Source organism: Scomber scombrus, chromosome 14, assembly GCF_963691925.1.
Source record: "Scomber scombrus chromosome 14, fScoSco1.1, whole genome shotgun sequence".
Taxonomy (NCBI): Eukaryota; Metazoa; Chordata; class Actinopteri; order Scombriformes; family Scombridae; genus Scomber; species Scomber scombrus.
The window spans coordinates 17625667-17646440 of NC_084983.1; the positions used below are offsets into that span (position 1 = coordinate 17625667).

A 20774-nucleotide genomic window follows, 5' to 3' on the forward strand; every position below is an offset into this window, starting at 1 on the left:
AAATAAATTGAGACATTTTATCACATAAAAGGGAAGAAAAAGCTAGAAAAACACACTACAATATGGGCCAAATTACAGCCAATGAGGGAACATTCATTATAAATTGTATACTGTTAAAATAATGGCTATTAAAAATTTTGTTTTTTAAGTGCAGGCATATTTTATGTACTGTTCCAGAAATGTCAGAATATTTAAAAATATATATATTAATGCTAACTTTTTGGAGAATTTCAAAAGTGAAAATTGTTAGGTTGATTCTCAGTTCACTAGACATAGAAGGACTATCGACCATCGACTGTTTTGCATGATTTGTACTGTACTTTTGTGGTTGTGTGTTTTTTTGGGTTTCAGAAAATCTCGTTAGAGGACACCAGTTGAAAATTAGCCAGCTGGTTAAAGGGGGCGCATCGTGCACATTTCCAGGACTATCTTTGCATGGTTTATAAAGGTCATATCAAGTTAAATCAAGTCAGTTGTATTTATATATAACGCCAAATCTCAACAGAAGTTATCTCAGGGCACTTTTCCCATAGAGCAGGTCTACTCTTTAATTTAGACAGACCCAAACATTCCCCCATGAGAAAGCACTTGGCGACAGTGGCAAAGAAAAACTCCCATTTAACGGGAAGAAACCTCGACGAGCAGAACCGGGCTGTAGGTGGGCGGCAAAATGCCTGGAGCAGTCTGGTTGAGAGAGAAAGAGGGAGGGGAGAGAGAGAGAGAGAGAGAGAGAGAGAGAGAGAGAGAGAGAGAGAGAGAGAGAGAGAGAGAGAGAGAGAAAGAGAGAGAGAGAGAGAGAGAGAGAGAGAGAGAGAGAAGCACAACAACAACAACAATAATAGCAATACATATAAAGTATAGTCTTTAAAATCACAATATAATGAACAATGAAACATGAAATGGACTTTACATTTAGTCTAACCTAAATTATATAACAGTCTTTTCTCTTCAGGGAGATAATTACATGTTCATATTTACATTCTGTATAAGCCCACTCCACTATGATTGGTTAGATTGGAAAGCTTCCTCTCCAGAAGCTACGTAAGCAATAAGCAGAAGTAGGATTTCAGCTATTTTTTATTGTTCTTTACTTGAAATGGAAACTTCTCAGATACATACGTACATGTTTTAGCCTAAATCAGATCTGAAATATGTGAGTGGACAACATGGAAAACACATGCTAAGAAAAATGCCCAGCTACAAAACTGCAGAACTGAGAGCCGTTTGTGGGCATGTGTGAGTAATCGGACATCGTCACAAGTGGGAAGTAGATACTTTGTGAATAAGAGTTTGACTAATCAAAGACAATCACCAAAAAGCATGACATGTCCCCCTTGAAAATGTTGATCGTACCCTTATAAATAAACTGAATGACATGAATTGGGTGCACAGCTCAGTCATAACCCATTAAATCACAACACTTCCCACTTCTCTTTAAAAACAGTACTACTTTGTCATGCCATGTTGCTCTGACTCATGATGCACAAAAGCTTCACCCACTGATCTAAAAAAAGCAACGACTGGGAGTAAATCTAAAGATGACGATGAATACAACTCAATCACTTAAAGAGCAAAGTCAAAGCAGGCGACAGGGCAGTCTGTAACAGGAGAAAAAGCAAACCTAAATACTCATCCAAATACCATTGTGACAAAAAATGTAGTATTTAATTTTGAAAACTGAGATTTTACACTGTATCGTCTGCAAAAAGGTGTTGGAAGGTTTTTTTCTCCTGGATGAAAATATCAAATTCAACAATAGTTTATTTCTTTGTACTTTCCATACTCTGCCTGTTTTCCATATTTTCTGGTTCATGGTCCAAATATGGTGTCACCCATGTAGTTTATTGGATACTCCCCTTGCTTCCCTGCCTGTGGGATAATGATTGGCCTGAAGTTACATGACCATATACCCAACCCATTTTGGTAGATACACTATTAGTTGACAAGTGTCTGGATGCAAATAAATTTTTTGTACTTTTTGAAAAATTTCTGTCTTTAAATCACCCTATTTAAATACTGCTTGTAATGTGTTTTCATGATAAAATGCATTGGTCTAATAATAAAGTTGTTCTATGCTACAAGTGCTGCTGTAGTTCTGACATTTTAAGACTGTTTGCCCTTGTTCTTGTACCTTGGAAGAAGGTGAAGTTGTGCCAGAAACCTCTACTCTGTTTCCCAGATGCACAAACCTGAAATGATAAATAAATAAAATGGTTTCTAAAACATTATAATGTGTTTATAAGCAGATACGAGTGTTTACGCAGCGTTCATGTCATATTGGATTGACAAACTCCCTTTCAATTAAATGAAAGATTATGTTTTAAATTCTTATTTTGTGATAGACCAAATGTTAACTATGTTGTTGATTTTGTACGGTTTGTCATTGATATATGGAATACCTGCTATTGCAGTTGACTGTGAAATACAGCTGCTTGAATAAGTGTAAATAAACAGTTTGTTGGATGTAAAAAATGTTGGTTAAAATAATGTTTATGCATAAAAAATTATTAAAATGTATATGTACAGTATATACAGTAGATATGAGTAGAATAACATCTCTTTTCCTAAATACTATTTATACTTTCAATGTCTTTAGTACTGTTGTCTGTGCTTTTCTCCCAAAATCCCATACGGTAATTTAGTATGTTAGTTTCTTTTTCACAATAATGACAGTAACAAATGGTTTTATTAAAAAAAAAGAAGATCTGTGGTAATGTAAATTCCCTCTGATATCTCTGCTCAGCAGGATCCAAATAGGAAAGTCAAAAGTGTCTTTTAGATTAATTTCCCTTCTCTTCACTGGTGGTCTTACGCCACATCGTCGTAGTCCTCTCCATCATCATCATCTTCACCTCCAATGTCATCATAGCTGGCCATGGAGATGCTGTCTGCTGGATTGGGATCCTGGTATGGAGGAGGAGGAAGGAGAATCATCACTTCATCCTCCACCTTCACATAGTCAGACAGCCCATCAAGGCTTTGCGCATTGCTGAGCATGCCGTTCATGTCCTGCTCGTAGTCGTGCTCCCCATCCACGTTTTCCTCGTAGTCGTGATCGTCATCTGCGTTCTGCTCGTAGTCGTGATCGCCAACTGCGTTCTGCTCGTAGTTGTGCACGTTGTTCGTGGCCTCCTCGTAGTCGTGATCGTCATCTGCGTTCTGCTCGTACTTGTGCACGTCGTTCGCGGCCTCCTCGTAGTCGTGCTCGTCTTCCGTGGTCTCCTCTGCCAGGTTCTCATAGCTCTGGGCCTCTATAAAAATAAGCATTATGATATTTAAGTGTTACTAAAAGTGTGGTTTTCTGATATATAAATACTTGCTGATATATATGGTGATTATCATTAGTAGAAGTGGTAGGGGGATATTATAGGATGTGGCAATTCCCGATACAATAGCTAGGTTTGTGAAAAAATAATTCATGTTAGTACTCTCTCCTGGATTAGACTATAGTCCTGTGATCCAGCCAGACCTTGCACATTTTTTCTAGTGTCTCTGCAGACATAACATTTTTAAAACCTAAAGGATATGGCTGGCAATTTTCTATTTTATTCTTATCGTCAACAAATCTCATGTGTAGAGCCAAACCAACAATGACTTGATCCACTTACAAGTATTGCATGTGTATCCAGAGCCTGATATATCTTATTCCTCTGTGCCATTGACTTCTGTTGTTGTCCAAAAATAACTAAAACTATATAAGTGAGCCTCACTGTTGCAGTCTTTTACCTTTGCCACAAAGATTACGATCATATCGCCAAAGACAGCAATCACATTTTCAGTCTCCTGAGAGTAGTTCTGTGTAACGAAGACACCACTGAACATATGCACAGTACCTCTTGACTTTGTACTGGGGTTATTCAAGTCAACGGTTTGTGATATGTAGTACAACTAGTGAAGCTCTGTAAATGAAAATTCTTCCTTACACAGAACTACTACTACTGAAAACATGATTGCTGTTATTATTCTTTGAAATTATCTCCAAACAAACTAATGTGACCCTAACCTTTGTGGAGAAGGAACGTGTCGCCCAGTGCAACAGTGGTGCTTATTGGCGTTTTAAATAGTTTTTGGACAACAAAGGAGCTCTATGAAATAGAGGAATATGATACCTAACCTTTGGATGCACATACAATACTTCTAAAGAGATCAATTTAATTTTGGTTTGGCTCTGCACACGTTGCTGACTGTAACAAAATTACAAGAAATTGCAGGAAAAACAGGTTACTCCTTCTTTTTAAATCCTCTATGTGTATCCCTCCACAGCTTGTGTTACATTTCCTTTACATAAGCGTCATTGTATTTGGTCTGATTTGTGAAAGCACTTTGGGCTTTGTTCCTCTTTGTGCTGATTTATTTTACTGGCATAGAAACTTTAACCTCCAATGCGGTTCAAAATGAGCATGTGAGTCTTTATCTTTGTCGCTCGCAGTTTTTGAGTCAGATATCATCTACACTTTCGTCACAGTGTGATTTGACAATGAATAACTTTGGTTCAGAAACCTTAGATTGGACTGGAATATGCGGTTCTCTCTTGGATCCGAGCCCGGTCCTTGAGTTCTTGCAACAACAACAGAAAATTCACCCCTCTGCCATTATATGTAAAAATACAGAGGGTAAGTTTTCACTGCCATTTATATTGTGTAATTTTACTGTCATCAGTGGTCACTTGTTTGGTTTGTCAAGTGAAACTGATGTGACACCATAAATATAATCCTTTTTTTGCCCCCTAGATTTTGTGTTATTGTCAAAATGGGAGATATAAGATGAGTTTTTGTGATAATGTGGTGAAAGGGAATGGAGGGTGTGTGGTTTGGAGGGGGGTATGCGAGTATTGTCATATCATATGACCATATCATATGATCCAATATAGTCTTGCCTGCTTTGAGAAACTGTGTCCGAGGAGGTAGAGCTGGCGTGTCCCCATCAGGGTTTCTCTGCTCATATTTGTTGCTCCTGAGAAGGTGAGAAGAGAAGAGAAGAGAAGAGAAGAGAAGAGAAGAGAAGAGAAGAGAAGAGAAGAGAAGAGAAGAGAAGAGAAGAGAAGAGAAGAGAAGAGAAGAGAAGAGAAGAGAAGAGAAGAGAAGAGTTTCTCATTTTGGGAATTAAGCTTTCATTAAATACATGAACGCATTATATTTGGGACTATTTGTAAGCAGATTCTTAAAATATGGATGTGGTAGATCCTACTATAGTATAGCTGACTGGAAACAGGTTGAAACAGCCTTGGTCTCTCCAATGGTAAAAGAAATCTGGCAACCAGCACCTATAAAGCTCTTTATGAACATATTTGATGTTTGGGGTTTTATTTGGGTTAAACCTATGTAGCCACATTTAACCTCAACTTGAAACTTTTACACTAGGATATATTTACTTTTCAAGGTGCTGGTAGGTGATTTTTGTCTTTTTTGTACTTGCTGTTTCCCCCTGATTCCTGTCTTGATACTATTGCTAAGCTAAGCTAACCATCTCCTAACCATCTATCTATCTATCTATCTATCTATCTATCTATCTATCTATCTATCTATCTATCTATCTATCTATCTATCTATCTATCTATCTATCTATCTATCTATCTATCTATCTATCTATCTATCTATCTATCTATTACATGTGAAAAATATATTACTGGATGTTGAAGCCAGTTGCTGCTCTGTCAAGTTGTAAGATTCTGAGTTTGCCTGTGGAAAAACAAGAGAAAACATGCAGTTAAATTTAAGAAATGAAAAATAAACCTTGTTAACCATGTTAATGACATTACACAGCTCTTGGCCATTTTAAACACAATAAAGGACCGTCACATTGGTGAGTTCGTTAACAGTTCAGCAGGAGCAGGCCTGGATTATGTTTTTGTAAATTAAGACATAAATAGATATAGACCAGGAAAGACCATATAATAAGGTACTTTATATATTTCCAGCTGTAATTACATCATGACAAAACCTAAAAATTAGCACATTTGGACAATGGCTTCAATTATATATATTCAATGAAGTTAATAAGCTGTAAATTGAGCATAATGAACTTGATCAAATACATACAATACATACAGTATTCATCATGTTTTGATATAAACTATCCGGTTTATATCCACGTGTGCTATTACCTTTGTTTATTAGTTGTGTTCTCTTTATCTGCTTGTTGTTTATCTATAACCTAAACCAACACTAAGCCCAACGTTCTGCTTTCTGCTGCAGCTCAGTTTCCTTGCTGGGATCATTAAAGTTTCATCTAAGCTAATCAAATCCAGAGGGTACCCCTATTAATAGCCATTCAAACAATTATAATAGTTTTTCTTCTGCTTTGCAATGAGCTCTTTAATACTTTCACAATGACAATGGCAGTCTGTCTAGTTTCCTTTCCTGTGTTGGCTTTTTTATGTGGTAAATATATACAGTTTATTGGTTTTTCTTGGCACTAAAAAACAGGTAGTTAGATTTAGAAAATGAAACTATACCTACTGCTCACTTCCTTTCACTGTAAGTTTGCCTTTAACATGAAATGAAGCACGCATGCAGCATGAAGGCCAAGTAAGGCAGATGTCGAGATCAAAAAGTGACTGATGGTGGCATATGCCGATTCTGAGTGGTGTACCGATCTACTGGTGAATCGTGAAGGGTACTAATGCTCTACTGACAGATACTAACTCAACTTACTTAAAATGCTGTCATTTATTTGTTTTATTATTATTATTTTTTTTTCTCCTTCTGTTAAATGTTTGTTTTATGTAAAGCACATTGAGTTGCCACTGTGTATGAAATGCGCTATATAAATAAAACTGCCTTGCCTGGCCTTGCCTTATTATGTCTATATCATGATTTGATAAAAAATTAAAAATGGCTTGCATGAAAACTTTTTTTTTTTTAAGTAATAAAAAAAAAAAAAGATCAGCATACCAGATAATAGTAAATAAACAGATGTTACTGGAGAGGTTACATCACATACTTTTATATTGTTGTCAACTTAAGAAAACAACAAACAATGAAAATAGCAAACTAATAAATACAATATAATTTAGCAAAATACAAAAAAGACAACAAGAAACACACTAAATGAATAGATGAGTCCACCAATCAGCAGATAATGTATAAAAACAATTATTTATATATTTGAGAGAAAACTAAATGTAAAAAATAGACACCATGAGTTAAATGTAATGACAATTTCTTCTTAAAACTTTTCACAAGTTGTGTATTTGTGTATTCAGGCTGCACAATATCTAAGGGGTTAGATTATTTGTGGTCAGCTTCTATAATTTGTGGTATGTTGCTGCTCTTCAACTTCCCTATTACCCTTATAAACTTTATTTCACTCTTTTTCCACTGACTCGTATCAGTCCCAACTAGTTCATGGTGATTCTTTCCTCGAAAATGCTACCGTTGACACTAAGTATGTCACTTCTGGTTTCAGTATAACAAATTTCATGCCACTTATGTCTCACTGATGGGCGACACTTATCACTTGCAGATGCTGTTTACTGATAACTAATTACCTAACATTATGCTGGGTAAAGAAATGAAATGCAGTCAGCTGTAAGCAAGCCAACTCTTTCTATACTAGAGTGTAAAGCAGACGCCACCACAACTTTGTACTGAAGTTTTTGTTATAACAAGATTCAAGAATCAAAATTCAAGACAACTTTATTAATCCCTTGGAGGGCAATTCATTTGACAGCTATCACCACAACATACTTGTACACATAATTAACAAGATAAAAACACAGAAGAAAGAAGAAGAGTTGGCAGCTGTGTGCAAAGTGCAAAAGTGCAGAAATCAGTGTGCAAAGTCAGCAGGACCTAGACCAATGAATAGTTCATTGAGAGGTAGCTTATACATCTATAGCCTATAGATTGTGATATGTGGGTCAAAAAGCTAGGGAAGCTCTGTAAACACGCCTGCGTTCCTGCACATGCTCAGTGTCGTCTGCTTTACACTGAACTACTCTCCAGAGACTGAAAATGGGATCGCTGCTATTAGTCTTTGGAGCCATGTCTAAACTACCATGCCCAAACACCTTTTCTTAAATTAAATAAATAAATAAATGAAATTTTCACATTATACCCTGCAGCATAGCAAGAGTTGATGGTCAAACTCTGTATTGTAGCTTGCCGACAGCTGACTCAATTTATTAGTCCCAAACTCTTTGTGGTGAAGGAAAAAGTCACCCAGTGCAGCAATGTGGCTCAGTGATGTGTCTTTAATAGGTTTTTCACAATAATGGAGGTATATGGGCACAGAGGAGTAAGATAGCCTATATCAGGCTGTGGATGCACACAAAATACTTGTGAATAAGATCACATGAGATTTTTTGACAATATGGTAAATAAAGAAACTTGCATGTTAAAAACAACCTGCTAAAAACTCTTCATGGTGAAAGAACATGACACCCAGTGCAGCGGTGTGGCTCATTGACATATTTTAATAGCTGTTAATCACTAACTGAGGTCTACAGCACAGAGGAATAAGATATATCAGGTTTTGGAAACACACTATATACTCATAAGTGGGAGCAGTTCATTGTTGGTTGACAGAGCAAATAGAGCAGAACAAGATTTGATGACAATAAGAAAAGTATAGAAAATGGCAGAGCATATCCTTAAAACAACAGTGATGTGTTGTGTATTAAACAGCAACAGCATACACCCGTATAAGAATTGTTATAAGCCACTGGGGATTAGTGTGTGGCAATGGAAAAGGAGTGAGCATTGTGTCCTGTCTCGGCCGCAGAGAAGCGACACTACGACTAGACAAAGGGGCATTCCAGTAAGAATCAACATATGATACTAAATCAATGGTGGCAGCCCACCTGTATGCTGCTGGACAGTGGTATCTCCCAGTGAAACAGTATAGCTGTGCTCATAGTAATGCTGATACAAAATAACTAACACACTATTTGAAAACAGGAAACAGCAAATAAAATGCAGTAGTAGTGTTTATATCAGCATATAATGAAATGGCATGTGCTGACCACAAAAGCATGAGAACAGCCAGTTTTGCAGGTCACATCAGGACAAGCAAGTTAAGTTAAACTGAAGTTGCACTTTTCTTTTTGTCAAGTCACATCTTCAAATGACTGATAAAAGGTCTGTGCACGCCTGCAATATGTGACAGTTGCGTCAGAGGAAAGCGCAACTTGAAATAAAAAATTTCACTTTACTTCTGAAAACTTGCGACTTCAATCTAATGCCACATGGGTTTTCATTGTTTTCTTTTTTTACCAAAAGATGAAAAACATCTTTGGATGATCCAAAATAACAGGGTCAAATATATTTATATAATTCAAGAGCACAAAGTTACCTCAAAGGGTTTTTTACAATCTACACAACATCTTTTATAGTCACACCCGTGATCTGAATAAGAAGAAATGCCCCCCCAACAACTTTCTTTAGTTGTTTTACAGGAAGTCTAATTTCATGACACATGCACAAGTGCTCAATTAATAAGCATATTTTCAGGATTAATCTCTGCCTAGTTTTCAGTTTTTATAGCATTTTTGAGGTCAGTAAATAAAATAAAATTAACCTTAACACGTCTGTTTATGTAAAAGGTTAGTTTTTAGCGCCTATTCTGTTTCCTATCTTAATATTACACCTTCACACCCAAAGTCAGCTGGGATTGGCTCCAGCGCCCCTCTAGAGGATAAGCAGTATATAAAATGAGTGTCTTAATATTGCATGTCTTGTTGTTATATACTATTTCTATTGAACAATAGTTAGGTTTTGTTGTCTTTTGTTGATGTCACTAACACTTCACTGTACATCCTGTGATGTGCATGTGAAAGAACTCTTGAATCAAATACACGCAACACTTTCTGACTTGTTCTGGTTTTATTTAGATAACATCTGTCATATCTGATCTAATCAGTTCTAAGTTGGATCAAAAAGTTGCCAAAGACTATGTTAAATACCTCGTTGAAGCACTTTTTCTCCTGGATACAGTTATGGAAAACTATGAATGCATATCAAAAACTGTACTGAGGTGCAGGACTGTAGCCAGGTTTTTAGGACTAATCTACAAACTAAGATCCTGAAGACTTCTTTTTTAATATCATATTTATGTTATAAGGAGCTGTAGCTCCATCAGCACATTTAAAACCAATTTAAAATGTCTGCTAATAGCTTCCTGGCTCGGTAACCACTGCCACTGCATTGTCTGTAACCACAGACTCTACATTGTATGTGATGTGCTATTGTATGTAGCTTTATATTTTGTATGTGTCCTGTGTGTTTTCTTTGCTTTGTAGTTATTGTGCTGTTATATGATACTATATTGACCTACTGAAGGCACTGCCGATGGAAAGTAGCTATAAGGTGACTCTCGTTCAGCACATCAAATGGTAACATATTTAATTTAACACTGTGCACAGTTCCACTCGGCGAGGTGTTAATCACAGTTTGTACAAGTGTCAAAGCAAGTCCGCACTCAGTGAAGCAATGTGTAAGACATTCATTACATGTTTGTTTCTATTGACAAAAAGCAGCATGTGTGATTGCAGAGAAAAGAATCAAATATTTAATTTTGACACGTAAATGATGCCACCGACAGATGTTTTGAGTTTCAACCTACCTTGTTCGTTTATCCACTTGTTGATGAGGACGAAGATGAGGCTGATCATCACACTCACAAAAATGATCCCAAGTATCACCCATAACCAGAGGTATTGACGGAAAAAAGTCATCATGGGCACTCTGCTCGACACCACAGGCGATTAAATAGAAAAGAAAAATCACATTAAAGGTATTAAAACTTCCACCACACAACAATAAAACATCTGAGCCACTGCTTTTTAGTATACAAGCGCTGTGGATCGGAAAGAAGACCATTCACCACTTCCTCTTTTTGAGAGTTGACTAAGTCTTAAGGTTATTTTGGTATACAGACTAGCATTCTGCGAATCAAACAATCCTCCTGACAATACACAGGGACTTTTTTTCTTGTAAAGAAATCTAGTTTCTGATGCAATTTTAATAAGCCCCCGAAAAAGGAGACATGAGCTGAGACTTTTACAGATAATTCAGCTGCTTTGTTGTCACTCAGCTAATGTATCTGGGCCTGTTAACTTGACACAAACTTGAAAGGGGAAGGCAGCTGTCGAACTAATTGTTCATGCCAGCGAGAAAGAAGTGTTGACACTCCCATATCTCTGTGAACAGAATGATATAAACACTCTTTTTTCACAGTTTATCTGCAGAGCCCATATCCTCTCAATGCAACAGCTTCCTGTTGACTTCCAACAGAAAGACAGAGGGATGAGAAAACTACTGCTGATTCAAAAGGAAGTCTGACTGGATATTGTGCTTCTTTTACACATTTAAAGTGATAAAAAAAAGTGGCTGGAATTCATGTAATCCATATTTGTAGTTGTTGTTTCAGTCTTTATTTCTATTAATTTCTATTAAAAAACAACAAATATAATGATATTTATAATAAATCATCCAATCCAATCCATAGATCTGCTTGTTTAGGATTCTTTTAAGCGCTTTTAAAAATCGACTTCTTCCAAAATACTACAAAATTAGACCTCACCTTTTCAGAGAACAGCTGACGGCTTCACTGCTGTGCTCAAACAGGGTGACTCAGTATAACGGATGATGAGAGCGGAGGGCGAGAAGTGACAAGAATCACCATGTTCTGTATTTGCATGACAGTTTCGAATTTTAGTATAGTATAATAAAGAAGCAGGGAGGCTGAGACTGTACTATCCCCAACCTCTGCCATGCTACAGTGACCTCAGAAAGAGGGCGGGTGCGTCTATGTGTGTCTAAGAGTCAAAGAGAGTCAAAGAGGCATACCAAATGTTTACATCTGTGTGAGATTTTGTGATGTTTTTTGAGGAAGGTGAAGATGTTGTGCAATAAAGGAATATAGTTAATGTTTTGTGACAGATTTTGTCAAAGCTACAACTCTATATTTCAATTCTGGTTATCCTTGTTTAGTTTCAGTTCCTCTTATGTCAGCACATTACATTGTTTTGTATTTGTTTTGAACCACTCTTATGATCTATCTCTCTGGTTATAACAACACAACATCCTTTAGTTTTAACAGAAGATGAGTTTATAAACACAATTTAACCAAATTAGACTACAAATAGTCATAACAAAGACTGTGGGAATCAGCAGGTGTCAGTTGTGTGTGATGATGCATGAGTGCAGGATGTGTGTGTGTGTGTGTGTGTGTGTGTGTGTGTGTGTGTGTGTGTGTGTGGGTGTTGTAGGGTGCAAAATGAAACATAGGGATGAACTTTAACAGCATGAACCAAACCAAGAAAGTAGAGGGTGTCCCAGTCAGAGAGAGAGAGAGAGAGAGAGAGAATGGGAGCTGTGCTGCAGCCCGGACTAAAACAACATGGGAACACCTGAGCGTGTACCCACCTGCATAAGTAAACAGGCAGGTGAAAAAATACAGCAAACACACCATACTCTGTCATAGAGAGATTTAAAAAAAGTGATTTTTTGTGCAATTGTTTAGTTTTTGTAGAAAAAATCTCAGTGGTTTACTGTAATACTTTAACTTGACCCCTCAAAGGCTCCCAAACAAAAAAGGGAATCATTTATTTTCACTATGTTTCGATCCATAAGTAACACAATGACTTAATATATGACTATGTTGGTCATGGGTTTCATACTCTCTCTGTATTAAAACATCGAAAAGAAAATTATATCGTCAGATAGGGGTCTAATTTGTGTCATTTTAGGGTTCCCAATGTGAAAACCTTTGAGAAGCTCTGCAGTAAATGTCTCATAATAATAAATATGTAAATCATGCTGACAGTAACTGGCTGGCAACTGTCGAAAAAAAGAGGGAAGTTTAATTTGAATGAAGAACTTGATACTTTCTATTCCTCTGGGAAAAAAAAAATCAATGTAAATTAAAGCTGCGAGCAGCGTTGGGCGGGACCTCGCCCCCTTGCGCAGGTCGGGCCGCGGCGAAGCGGAAAGGTTTCCGTCAGGCGCATTTAGACGCATTCAGACCCGGGCATTTATTGGACACTGCAATAAGTAGATACACGTTACACACACCATCTCTCTCTCTGTCTGTGTAGACATTTAGACTGAGCAACTGAAATGAACTGCCACTTTGATGAGTCAAACAGGAGAGGAACTTATTTCCAGTGAAACCTGTAGATATGTTTGTAGTTCATGCTCATGTAATTCGTGTTTGATCTAGACTTTGACAGCAATGTCAGTGAAATAGTTGACAGACTGCACAGATATCTAAAATCCTAATAATACAGTCAATAAACTTGAACAAGAATCAGAAAACTTCCTTATCAGGTATCATGACAAGTTTTCTCCACTGGGTGGCACACTAAGACCACAAATGAACCTGGCTCAGCCAACACACAGTCGTTGCCATGGTAGTTAACGACTGCAGAGCATTGGCAGACTGGAGATGTGGGATTGAATGGGAGAGGAACAGGGTGCACATGTGTGTCCGCAGATCAAAAAGTGTAAAACATAGCCGGACCAAATTACACACATCTATAGATGAGACTTGTGGCTACATTTCGACGTTTGAATGAAGTCTATAGCTGAAAGTATGCAGGAATAATATATATATTTTGAAAAAGCCTGAAAAATCGTCCAAAATCATACATTTAAAGGCAAACTGTGCACTTCATGTTGGATTTAGGTCAGTGGTGTCGGCATGTGATTTGTAGGTCTTGATAAGACAAACAATTGAGTTTTAGTTTGATCTTTCTACGACATTCCTATCAGGCGTAGTGGCCGTTTTAGTGTTTCTAGGTGGCGCTAGAGAGTTCGACGTTGTTTGTTTTTCCATTTTATTGAACTTATGGCCAGACCTGATGTGCATTCCACATTTGGTGAGTTTTGGAGCAGGTTTAGGGAGTCAAATTAAGGCGCAAAGAGGCGGTTGAAGAAACATAATAATAAATGGCACACTAACCTGGCTGAGCCAGCTGCATACACACACACACACAGTCGTTGCCATGGTAGTTAACGACTCGAGCACATGAGGGCAGACAGCAGGCAGAGTGCAGATTGAATGGGAGAGGAACAGGGTGCACATGTCGGGCCACAGATCAAAAAGTATAAAACATAGCCAGACCAAATTACACACATCTATAGATGAGACTTGTGGCTACATTTTGACATTCGAATGGAGTCTGTAACTGAAAGTATGCAGGAATAATATATATATTTTGAAAAGCCTGAAAAATCGTCAAAAATCCCACATGTAACGGCAAATTGTGCACTTCCTGTTGGATTTAGGTCAGGGGTGTCAGAGCGTGATTTCTAGGTCTTGATAAGACAAACAATTGAGTTTTGGTTTGATCTTTCTACGACATTCCTATCAGGCGTAGTGGCCATTTTACTGTTTGTAGGTGGCTGAAAAATCGTTGAAGATCCCACATGTAACGGCAAACTGTGCACTTCCTGTTGGATTTAGGTCAGGGGTGTCAGCGCGTGATTTGTAGGTCTTGATAAGACAAACAATTGAGTTTTGGTTTGCTCTTTCTACGACATTCCTATCAGGCGTAGTGGCCGTTTTACTGTTTCTAGGTGGTGCTAGAGCCGTTTTACTGTTTCTAGGTGGCGCTAGAGAGCCCATTTTGGCACTTTTGGGGTTAATTTTTCCATTTTATAAAATTTATGGACAGGCCTGATGTGCGTGTTGAATTTGGTCTGTCCTGGAGCATGTGTAGGTGGTCAAATTTAGGGTCAAAGTGGCATGAGACATTCCTCCCATTCATTGTCTATGGGAGCGTTTTGGCAAGGGTTTTTGGGCACTTGACCTTTGAGGGCTTCTAAAATCCAAACCGGACGAGTAATGAAAAAGTTGTTCAGATCGTTTGTGCAGCAGGGTGTGCTCAGTCAGCTATTTAAGTTTGAAGCCGCCATGATGAACGCCCTCGGACAAGATAGCGTTTGTAGCAGGCCAAGAATCGTCAAAAATCCCACATGTAACAGCAAATTGTGCACTTCCTGTTGGATTTAGGTCAGGGGTGTCAGCGCGTGATTTGTAGGTCTCGATAAGACAAACAATTGAGTTTTGGTTTGATTTTTCTACGACATTCCTATCAGGCGTAGTGGCCGTTTTACTGTTTCTAGGTGGCGCTAGAGAGTTCGACGTTGTTTGTTTTTCCATTTTATCGAATTTTTCGCCAGACCTGATGTGCGTTCCGAATTTGGTGAGTTTTGGAGCAGGTTTAGGGGGTCAAATTAAGGCGCAAAGAGGCGGTAGAAGAATAATAAAAAACGGTACAAATTCAATAGGGTCCTTGCCTCCAGGCAAGGACCCTCAGATTCTCCTCTGGAGTCCTCGCCCTCTTGCCTTTCGGCTCGGTCCCTAATTATTTGTGACACATTCAAGCTCGTTAAATTTAGTGCACAAGAAACAGGAAATAGGTGGCTCGTCTGCAAAATATTAGCATGTGTGTTTATAAGCTGTTAACAGTGACTATACAATAATCTTTGTATTTCCATTTGATGTTACTTTATACTTCCTCTTCACTACTTTTTAGAGGGAAATACTGGGGTCACATTTCATATTTGCTGCTCCACCAAATAGTGAGTTTTCCCTCTAAACTTCTCTCATGGTTTCATTTCAATAAATGTTCAAATGATCCAATATTTCAGCAAAAATCAAAGATTAGAGAAAAAGTGCTAAAACTGAAAACACATTTGTGTCTCAGAACTTTGTTTTTTCTTCTTTCCTCTCCCATTGATCATCTCACCACCCCTCACTTTTATCTGCTGACCCTTTGGAGGGGCCCCTAGGTTGGGAACCACTGGACTAAACTAGCTAACTGTATATAAAGTAGTGTAAACTAGGTCCACCTCCAGCAGCTACAACAGTAACATGCTGCTCTAACACTGATGCTTCACTATTAATAATCTAATGATGTCATATATAATAATATATCAGTCAGAGGGACCAAACCACTACTTTTACTGTAATACTGCATACTACATCACTCATAATACTGCAGTACTTTTACTGTAATACTGCATACTACATCACTCATAATACTGCAGTACTTTTACTGTAATACTGCATACTACATCACTCATAATACTGAAGTACTTTTACTGTAACACTGCATACTACATCGAGCTCATAATACTGTACTTTTACTCAAGTAAATGATTTGAATACTTCTTCTACCAGGGTATTTTCCATGTAGCAGCAGCTGTAGTAGTAGTAGTAGTAGTAGTAGTAGTAGTAGAAGAAGTATTAATAGTGATGATAGTAGTAATAGTAGTGGTAGTATATCAAGCTCGTAATACGTATGTACTATTACTGTAGTATTTTTCCTGCAAGACTTATACTTTATACTTATAACAAAGTATTTGTACATTGCAGTTTTGGTACTTTTACTGCATTAAATGATCTTCCTTCCACCACTTATGGACCTTATGGATCTTATTTTGAAGGTCCAGCCGGAAGTCACCCTCCCCCTCCCCTTCTCTAGCTTAACCATAGTTGTGATGTTAGCTTGTTTTCTTCTTCTTGGGCACTGCTAGCTCTTATCCCCTTACTGCTCTGGTGATTGTCTGGACCCCCCCTTTTGGGAAACCATGGCCGAGCAGGCCTCGGGATCCTCTCCGTCGTCCCAACATGACGGTAAATGTCTTCACTGTTTTTGTAGAGGTGGTGGTGTGTTGTTTTTATGAGTGTTTCGTAGGGGCGGCCTCTGCATCCTTCACAACATTAGCCTGTTAGCATCATCAGGGCGACGTGTCACTGGCTGTCACTGCCTCATACTGTGCGTTTTATATCACTATGCAGCGGCTGCCTTCACTAATACCGACTCTACCTAATAACTAGGAGGTTATTTAAGCTGTGTATTAAAGCATATAAGCGTGTTATTGCTGCTAGTCCAGACTAAATAATATCTAAAGGTCGGCACTGGCCTCTCTGTGTGTGAGCCTGGCTCAGTTAGTGTTTAACCTGGATCATATGGGTCTTATCAGCCCCATTACAATGTGCTGTGTTTGGCCTACACACTCAGGGGGGAGTGGAGGGGGGTTGGACCCATAAATACAGGAGGTTGATTCATCCTGCAGGAGCTTTCTCTCTTTCTCTCTCTGCTTGTCAAACATATGTTCATGGACCAGTTTGGTGGCACTGCAGGGAGAGTCTGACAGCCACTAGATAATAATAAGTCCAGTTTGCACTCAAAATGTGTTGGTGTTTAAGTTTTGGGGGTCAATCATGCATGCCTACTATCCATCTTTACAGTCTCTCCCTCTCTCTCTGCTTGTCAAACATGGGTTCGTGGACCAGTTTGGGGTCACTAGAGACAGAGATAGTCTGATAATAAGTTCAGTTTAGTCATGTTTCTACTCCACTTTGCACTCAAAATGTGTTGGTTATTAGCAGATGTGGAAGTTTTGGGGGTCAATCATGCATGACTACTATCCATTTTTGCAGTCTATAGCAACAAATGTCTTAAATTAAGTGTTCCTCCTGTTCATACTGACATTTAAAATATACCGTCATAATGCATTTACATTGTATGTAATGGAGGACAGAATCTACAGTCCTCCTTCTGTGCAATAACACATTAAAAAGTTGATTTGAAGTGAATGTGAAGATCATATCAGCCACATTGGACCCATAAATACAGGAGGTTGATACATCCTGCAGGAGGTTTCTCTCTCTCTTTCTGTCTGCTTGTCAAACTTAGGTTCATGGACCAGTCTGGGGTCACTGCAGGGATAGTCTGACATGTTTTCTGCTCCAGTTTGCACTCAAAATGTGTTTGTTATTAGCAGACATGGAAGTTTTGGTGGTCAATCATGCATGACTACTATCCATTGTTACAGTCTATGGCAACAAATATCTTAAATTAAGTGTTTTTTTCTTGCTGTAATCATTCCTCCTGTTCATACTGACAATTATGTGCTTTCAATGCATGTGATGGAGGACAAAATCTACAGTCCTCCTGTGCAAAAAAATGAATATGAAGCTTTAAATCAAGTAGATATTCTTCAAAGTTGCAATGTTTTTAGTGTCAGAGTCCCTCTTTTTGTGACTACACTTTACAGGGAAACACAAAGAGGGAATTAGATGATTAAAATACTGTAAATGTGTCAGATATCCACTTGATCTGACTAACTCAGACTGCTGAAGCCTCATACAAGCTTCACATCTACTTTTTAAATGACTGTGTGGACACACTGTGGGTTTTGACCTCCATCACTTTACATTGAAACACATTTAAATGTCATTATGTCAGTCAGTATAAAGAGGAGGAATGATTACAGTGAGGAAAACCTCTTTCATGGATCCTATTTTTACCCTGCAATATCACTACTGTGGAAACATGGAATAACCCAAAATAACTTGATTTATCAGTGGGGTTTTCCATGACTAATCACCATTAATCGGTTAGTTTTTTTGGTCTATAAAATGTCAGGAAATGGTGACAAATCCAAAATCCAACCTAAAATCATTTGGGTTTTATCCTGACCAACAGTCCCACTGGAAGATATTCAGTTTTCGGTCAGAGAGTACAGAAAATATTCACATTTAAGAAGCTGGAATGAGCGAATTTGGGCCATTTTGTTCTTTTAAAAATGAATTAAATGATAAATTGAGTGTCAAATCATCAAAAGAGTTGGCAATGGATCATATGTCCGTTAACTAATTGACTAATTCTTGCTGTTATTAAGTACCCGAACGTCCCTCCACACCTCCTCATCCAATCACTCTTTTTGTGTCAGGCATTACAGTACATTTATGTCACTTATAGTCCTCCAGTTTGACCTTTCGTAGGAGCTTCATTTGATAGTGTTATTACTCAGAAGCTCGCTTAAGAAGTTGGTTTTTTCATAGCTCTTTCATATATTGTTGTATTAATAACATTTTTAAGGTAAAGGCTTCTAAAATAAAGCTCATTCAGGTTTTCTGACGCTCCAAATCTGACAATTTGAGCTACATCCCTTGTATGAAAACTGCTCTATAAATTCTTTAATCACTATTCTTCTTTTTTTTCTTCTTCTTGTTATTTTTAATTTTACCCGCTGGCCGGCTGCGGCCCGTCTGTGTGGAGTTTGCATGTTCTCTTCATGCCTTTGTGGGTTCTCTCAGGGTTCTCCAGCTTCCTCCCACAGACCAAAAACATGCATCTTTGGTTAATTGGTCACTCTGAGTTGTCCATGAGTGTGAATGTGAGTGTGAATGGTCTGTCTGTCTACTATATATTGGCCCTGTGAAGAACTGGTGACTCCTGTGACATTATGAAGGATAAGCAGTTTGGAAAATGGATGGATTATTAATTTTTGATTTGTGCACAATAAACTAGGTATGCACCTAGATATATAATATATTATAATATTGTTAGCAGCCGATATTCTTCGTGCCCCGTGTGGGTCCTCTCGGGGTTCTCCTGCTTCCTCCCACAGACCAAAAATCTGCAGCTTGGACTCTAAATTGCCGTAGGTGTGAATATGAGTGTGAACGACCCCCTCTTGGTTTGGAAAATGGATGGATGGATTATTAATTGTTCATTTGCAAAATAAACTAGGGGATGCACCAAGATATATTGACCAAATATTGGTATCCGCTGATATTCCCCTTGTTGACTAACATCGGTAAATAAGAAACAATTCACTGATAGTCAGACTCAGACAGTAGCAGTAGCAGCTATGGAAGTACAAATATAGTAAAATCTTCTTATTAAGGTGGTAATAGTAAAGCAGGCTAAAGGGACTTTAAAGCAGCTGACTTTAACAAAAGACAATAGAATTTATTGTGAAAGTTATTAAAGATCGTTTCATGAATTTGTGCTCGTTCAAAGACGGCATAATGATGGGCTGAATTACTTTAAAACAATTCAGTTATTTATTTATTTTGTACAATTCAATTTCTGTGTTTCCCTGTAGAATAAATAATGAAAATATTGGTGTTGGTATATCGGAAATCGGCCAAATTCTCATTTTAAAAATCAGTATTGGTCCAGAATTTCACAATCACTTCATCCCTTAAATAAACTAAACTAAAGTCAGAAAACCAGTTCTAGCCAGATTAGTCACTGATAGTAATACAAGTTTATAAAAAAAAACACATTTCGCTGTATTTTTGCTCATACGATCACCATAGCAACACGTCCACAGATAGACTTTGGACACTGATGCATGTCTGTATGACTGATTTAATGATTCACAAATAAAACAAAAACTGCAAATAACAGTTTAAAACAACTTTCACAACATTTTGGATATTGAGGTCGTGGCTGGTGAGGTTCATCCGACCTTCCGAGTCGGAAATCCGACTTCAGGGGGGCGTTCCATACTAATTGCAAAACTCCGACCTCTTACTAGTATATAAAAATTATCGATTTTTGGCCACTTTTATCAATATTTGGAATATTACCTATTAGTATAGTGAAATATAAGTAACAATGGTGATTAAAGGTGTGATTTAAGATGAGGCTGTTTTCTTAACTGCACTTATAACACCCAGTTTATATGAAATTATCCCTAATTTATCTCTGAAGCCTCTTTTTTTAGTTATATTTCTGTCTTCAAGGCTGCTTCCACGTGGTGCGTTCAAGTTCAGTACACTTCAGCATGGAAAATGGTGCCATACTGAGCTTCTGTCCATATTTAGATCTGTGGTGAAATGAAACTCTATAGTGGGTTAATTGCTGCATGTGATCTATATGAGGGCAAAAAGTGTGACAAATTAATTTTTTAGTGGCTTTTATTTAGAAAAACCATGAATGTACCAGCGTACTGAGTTATTTATTTCAGCTATTTTAGCTTCTCGACCTCAGTTTTATGTGTTATATGTGTTGCTGGAAT

At 37.8% G+C, this 20774-nt stretch overlaps 2 protein-coding genes across 2 annotated transcripts in view; one reads left to right on the plus strand and one right to left on the minus strand.

The window, feature by feature from the left end:
- Positions 1-1091: 1091 nt before the first annotated feature.
- LOC133994327 (probable DNA-directed RNA polymerase subunit delta) lies at positions 1092-11623 on the minus strand. Its single transcript, XM_062433572.1, has 5 exons — positions 11524-11623; positions 10564-10685; positions 5627-5678; positions 4877-4953; positions 1092-3251 (listed from the first exon to the last, which is right to left on the minus strand). The coding sequence occupies exons 2-5, from the start codon at positions 10676-10678 to the stop codon at positions 2809-2811; spliced, it is 687 nt and encodes a 228-aa protein (XP_062289556.1). The 5' UTR covers positions 10679-10685; positions 11524-11623; the 3' UTR covers positions 1092-2808.
- A 4848-nt stretch (positions 11624-16471) lies between these two features.
- The window catches only part of rabep1 (rabaptin, RAB GTPase binding effector protein 1), a 36883-nt gene continuing 32580 nt past the window's right edge, over positions 16472-20774 (plus strand). The window contains exon 1 of the mRNA XM_062432520.1: positions 16472-16587. Coding sequence (XP_062288504.1) covers positions 16542-16587 — 46 coding nt within the window. The 5' untranslated portion in view covers positions 16472-16541. The remainder of the gene's footprint in view (positions 16588-20774) is intronic.

Bases quoted from the DNA above. Each gene is read 5' to 3' on its own strand.
- LOC133994327 (XM_062433572.1), bottom strand. From the start codon at position 10,678: ATGATGACTTTTTTCCGTCAATACCTCTGGTTATGGGTGATACTTGGG. The intron at 4,954-5,626 runs GTAATATATTTT...TCACCTTCTCAG, and splicing joins GCAACTGGCTTCAACATCCA to GAGCAACAAATATGAGCAGA. The intron at 3,252-4,876 runs GCAAGACTATAT...TTATTTTTATAG, and splicing joins GACACAGTTTCTCAAAGCAG to AGGCCCAGAGCTATGAGAAC.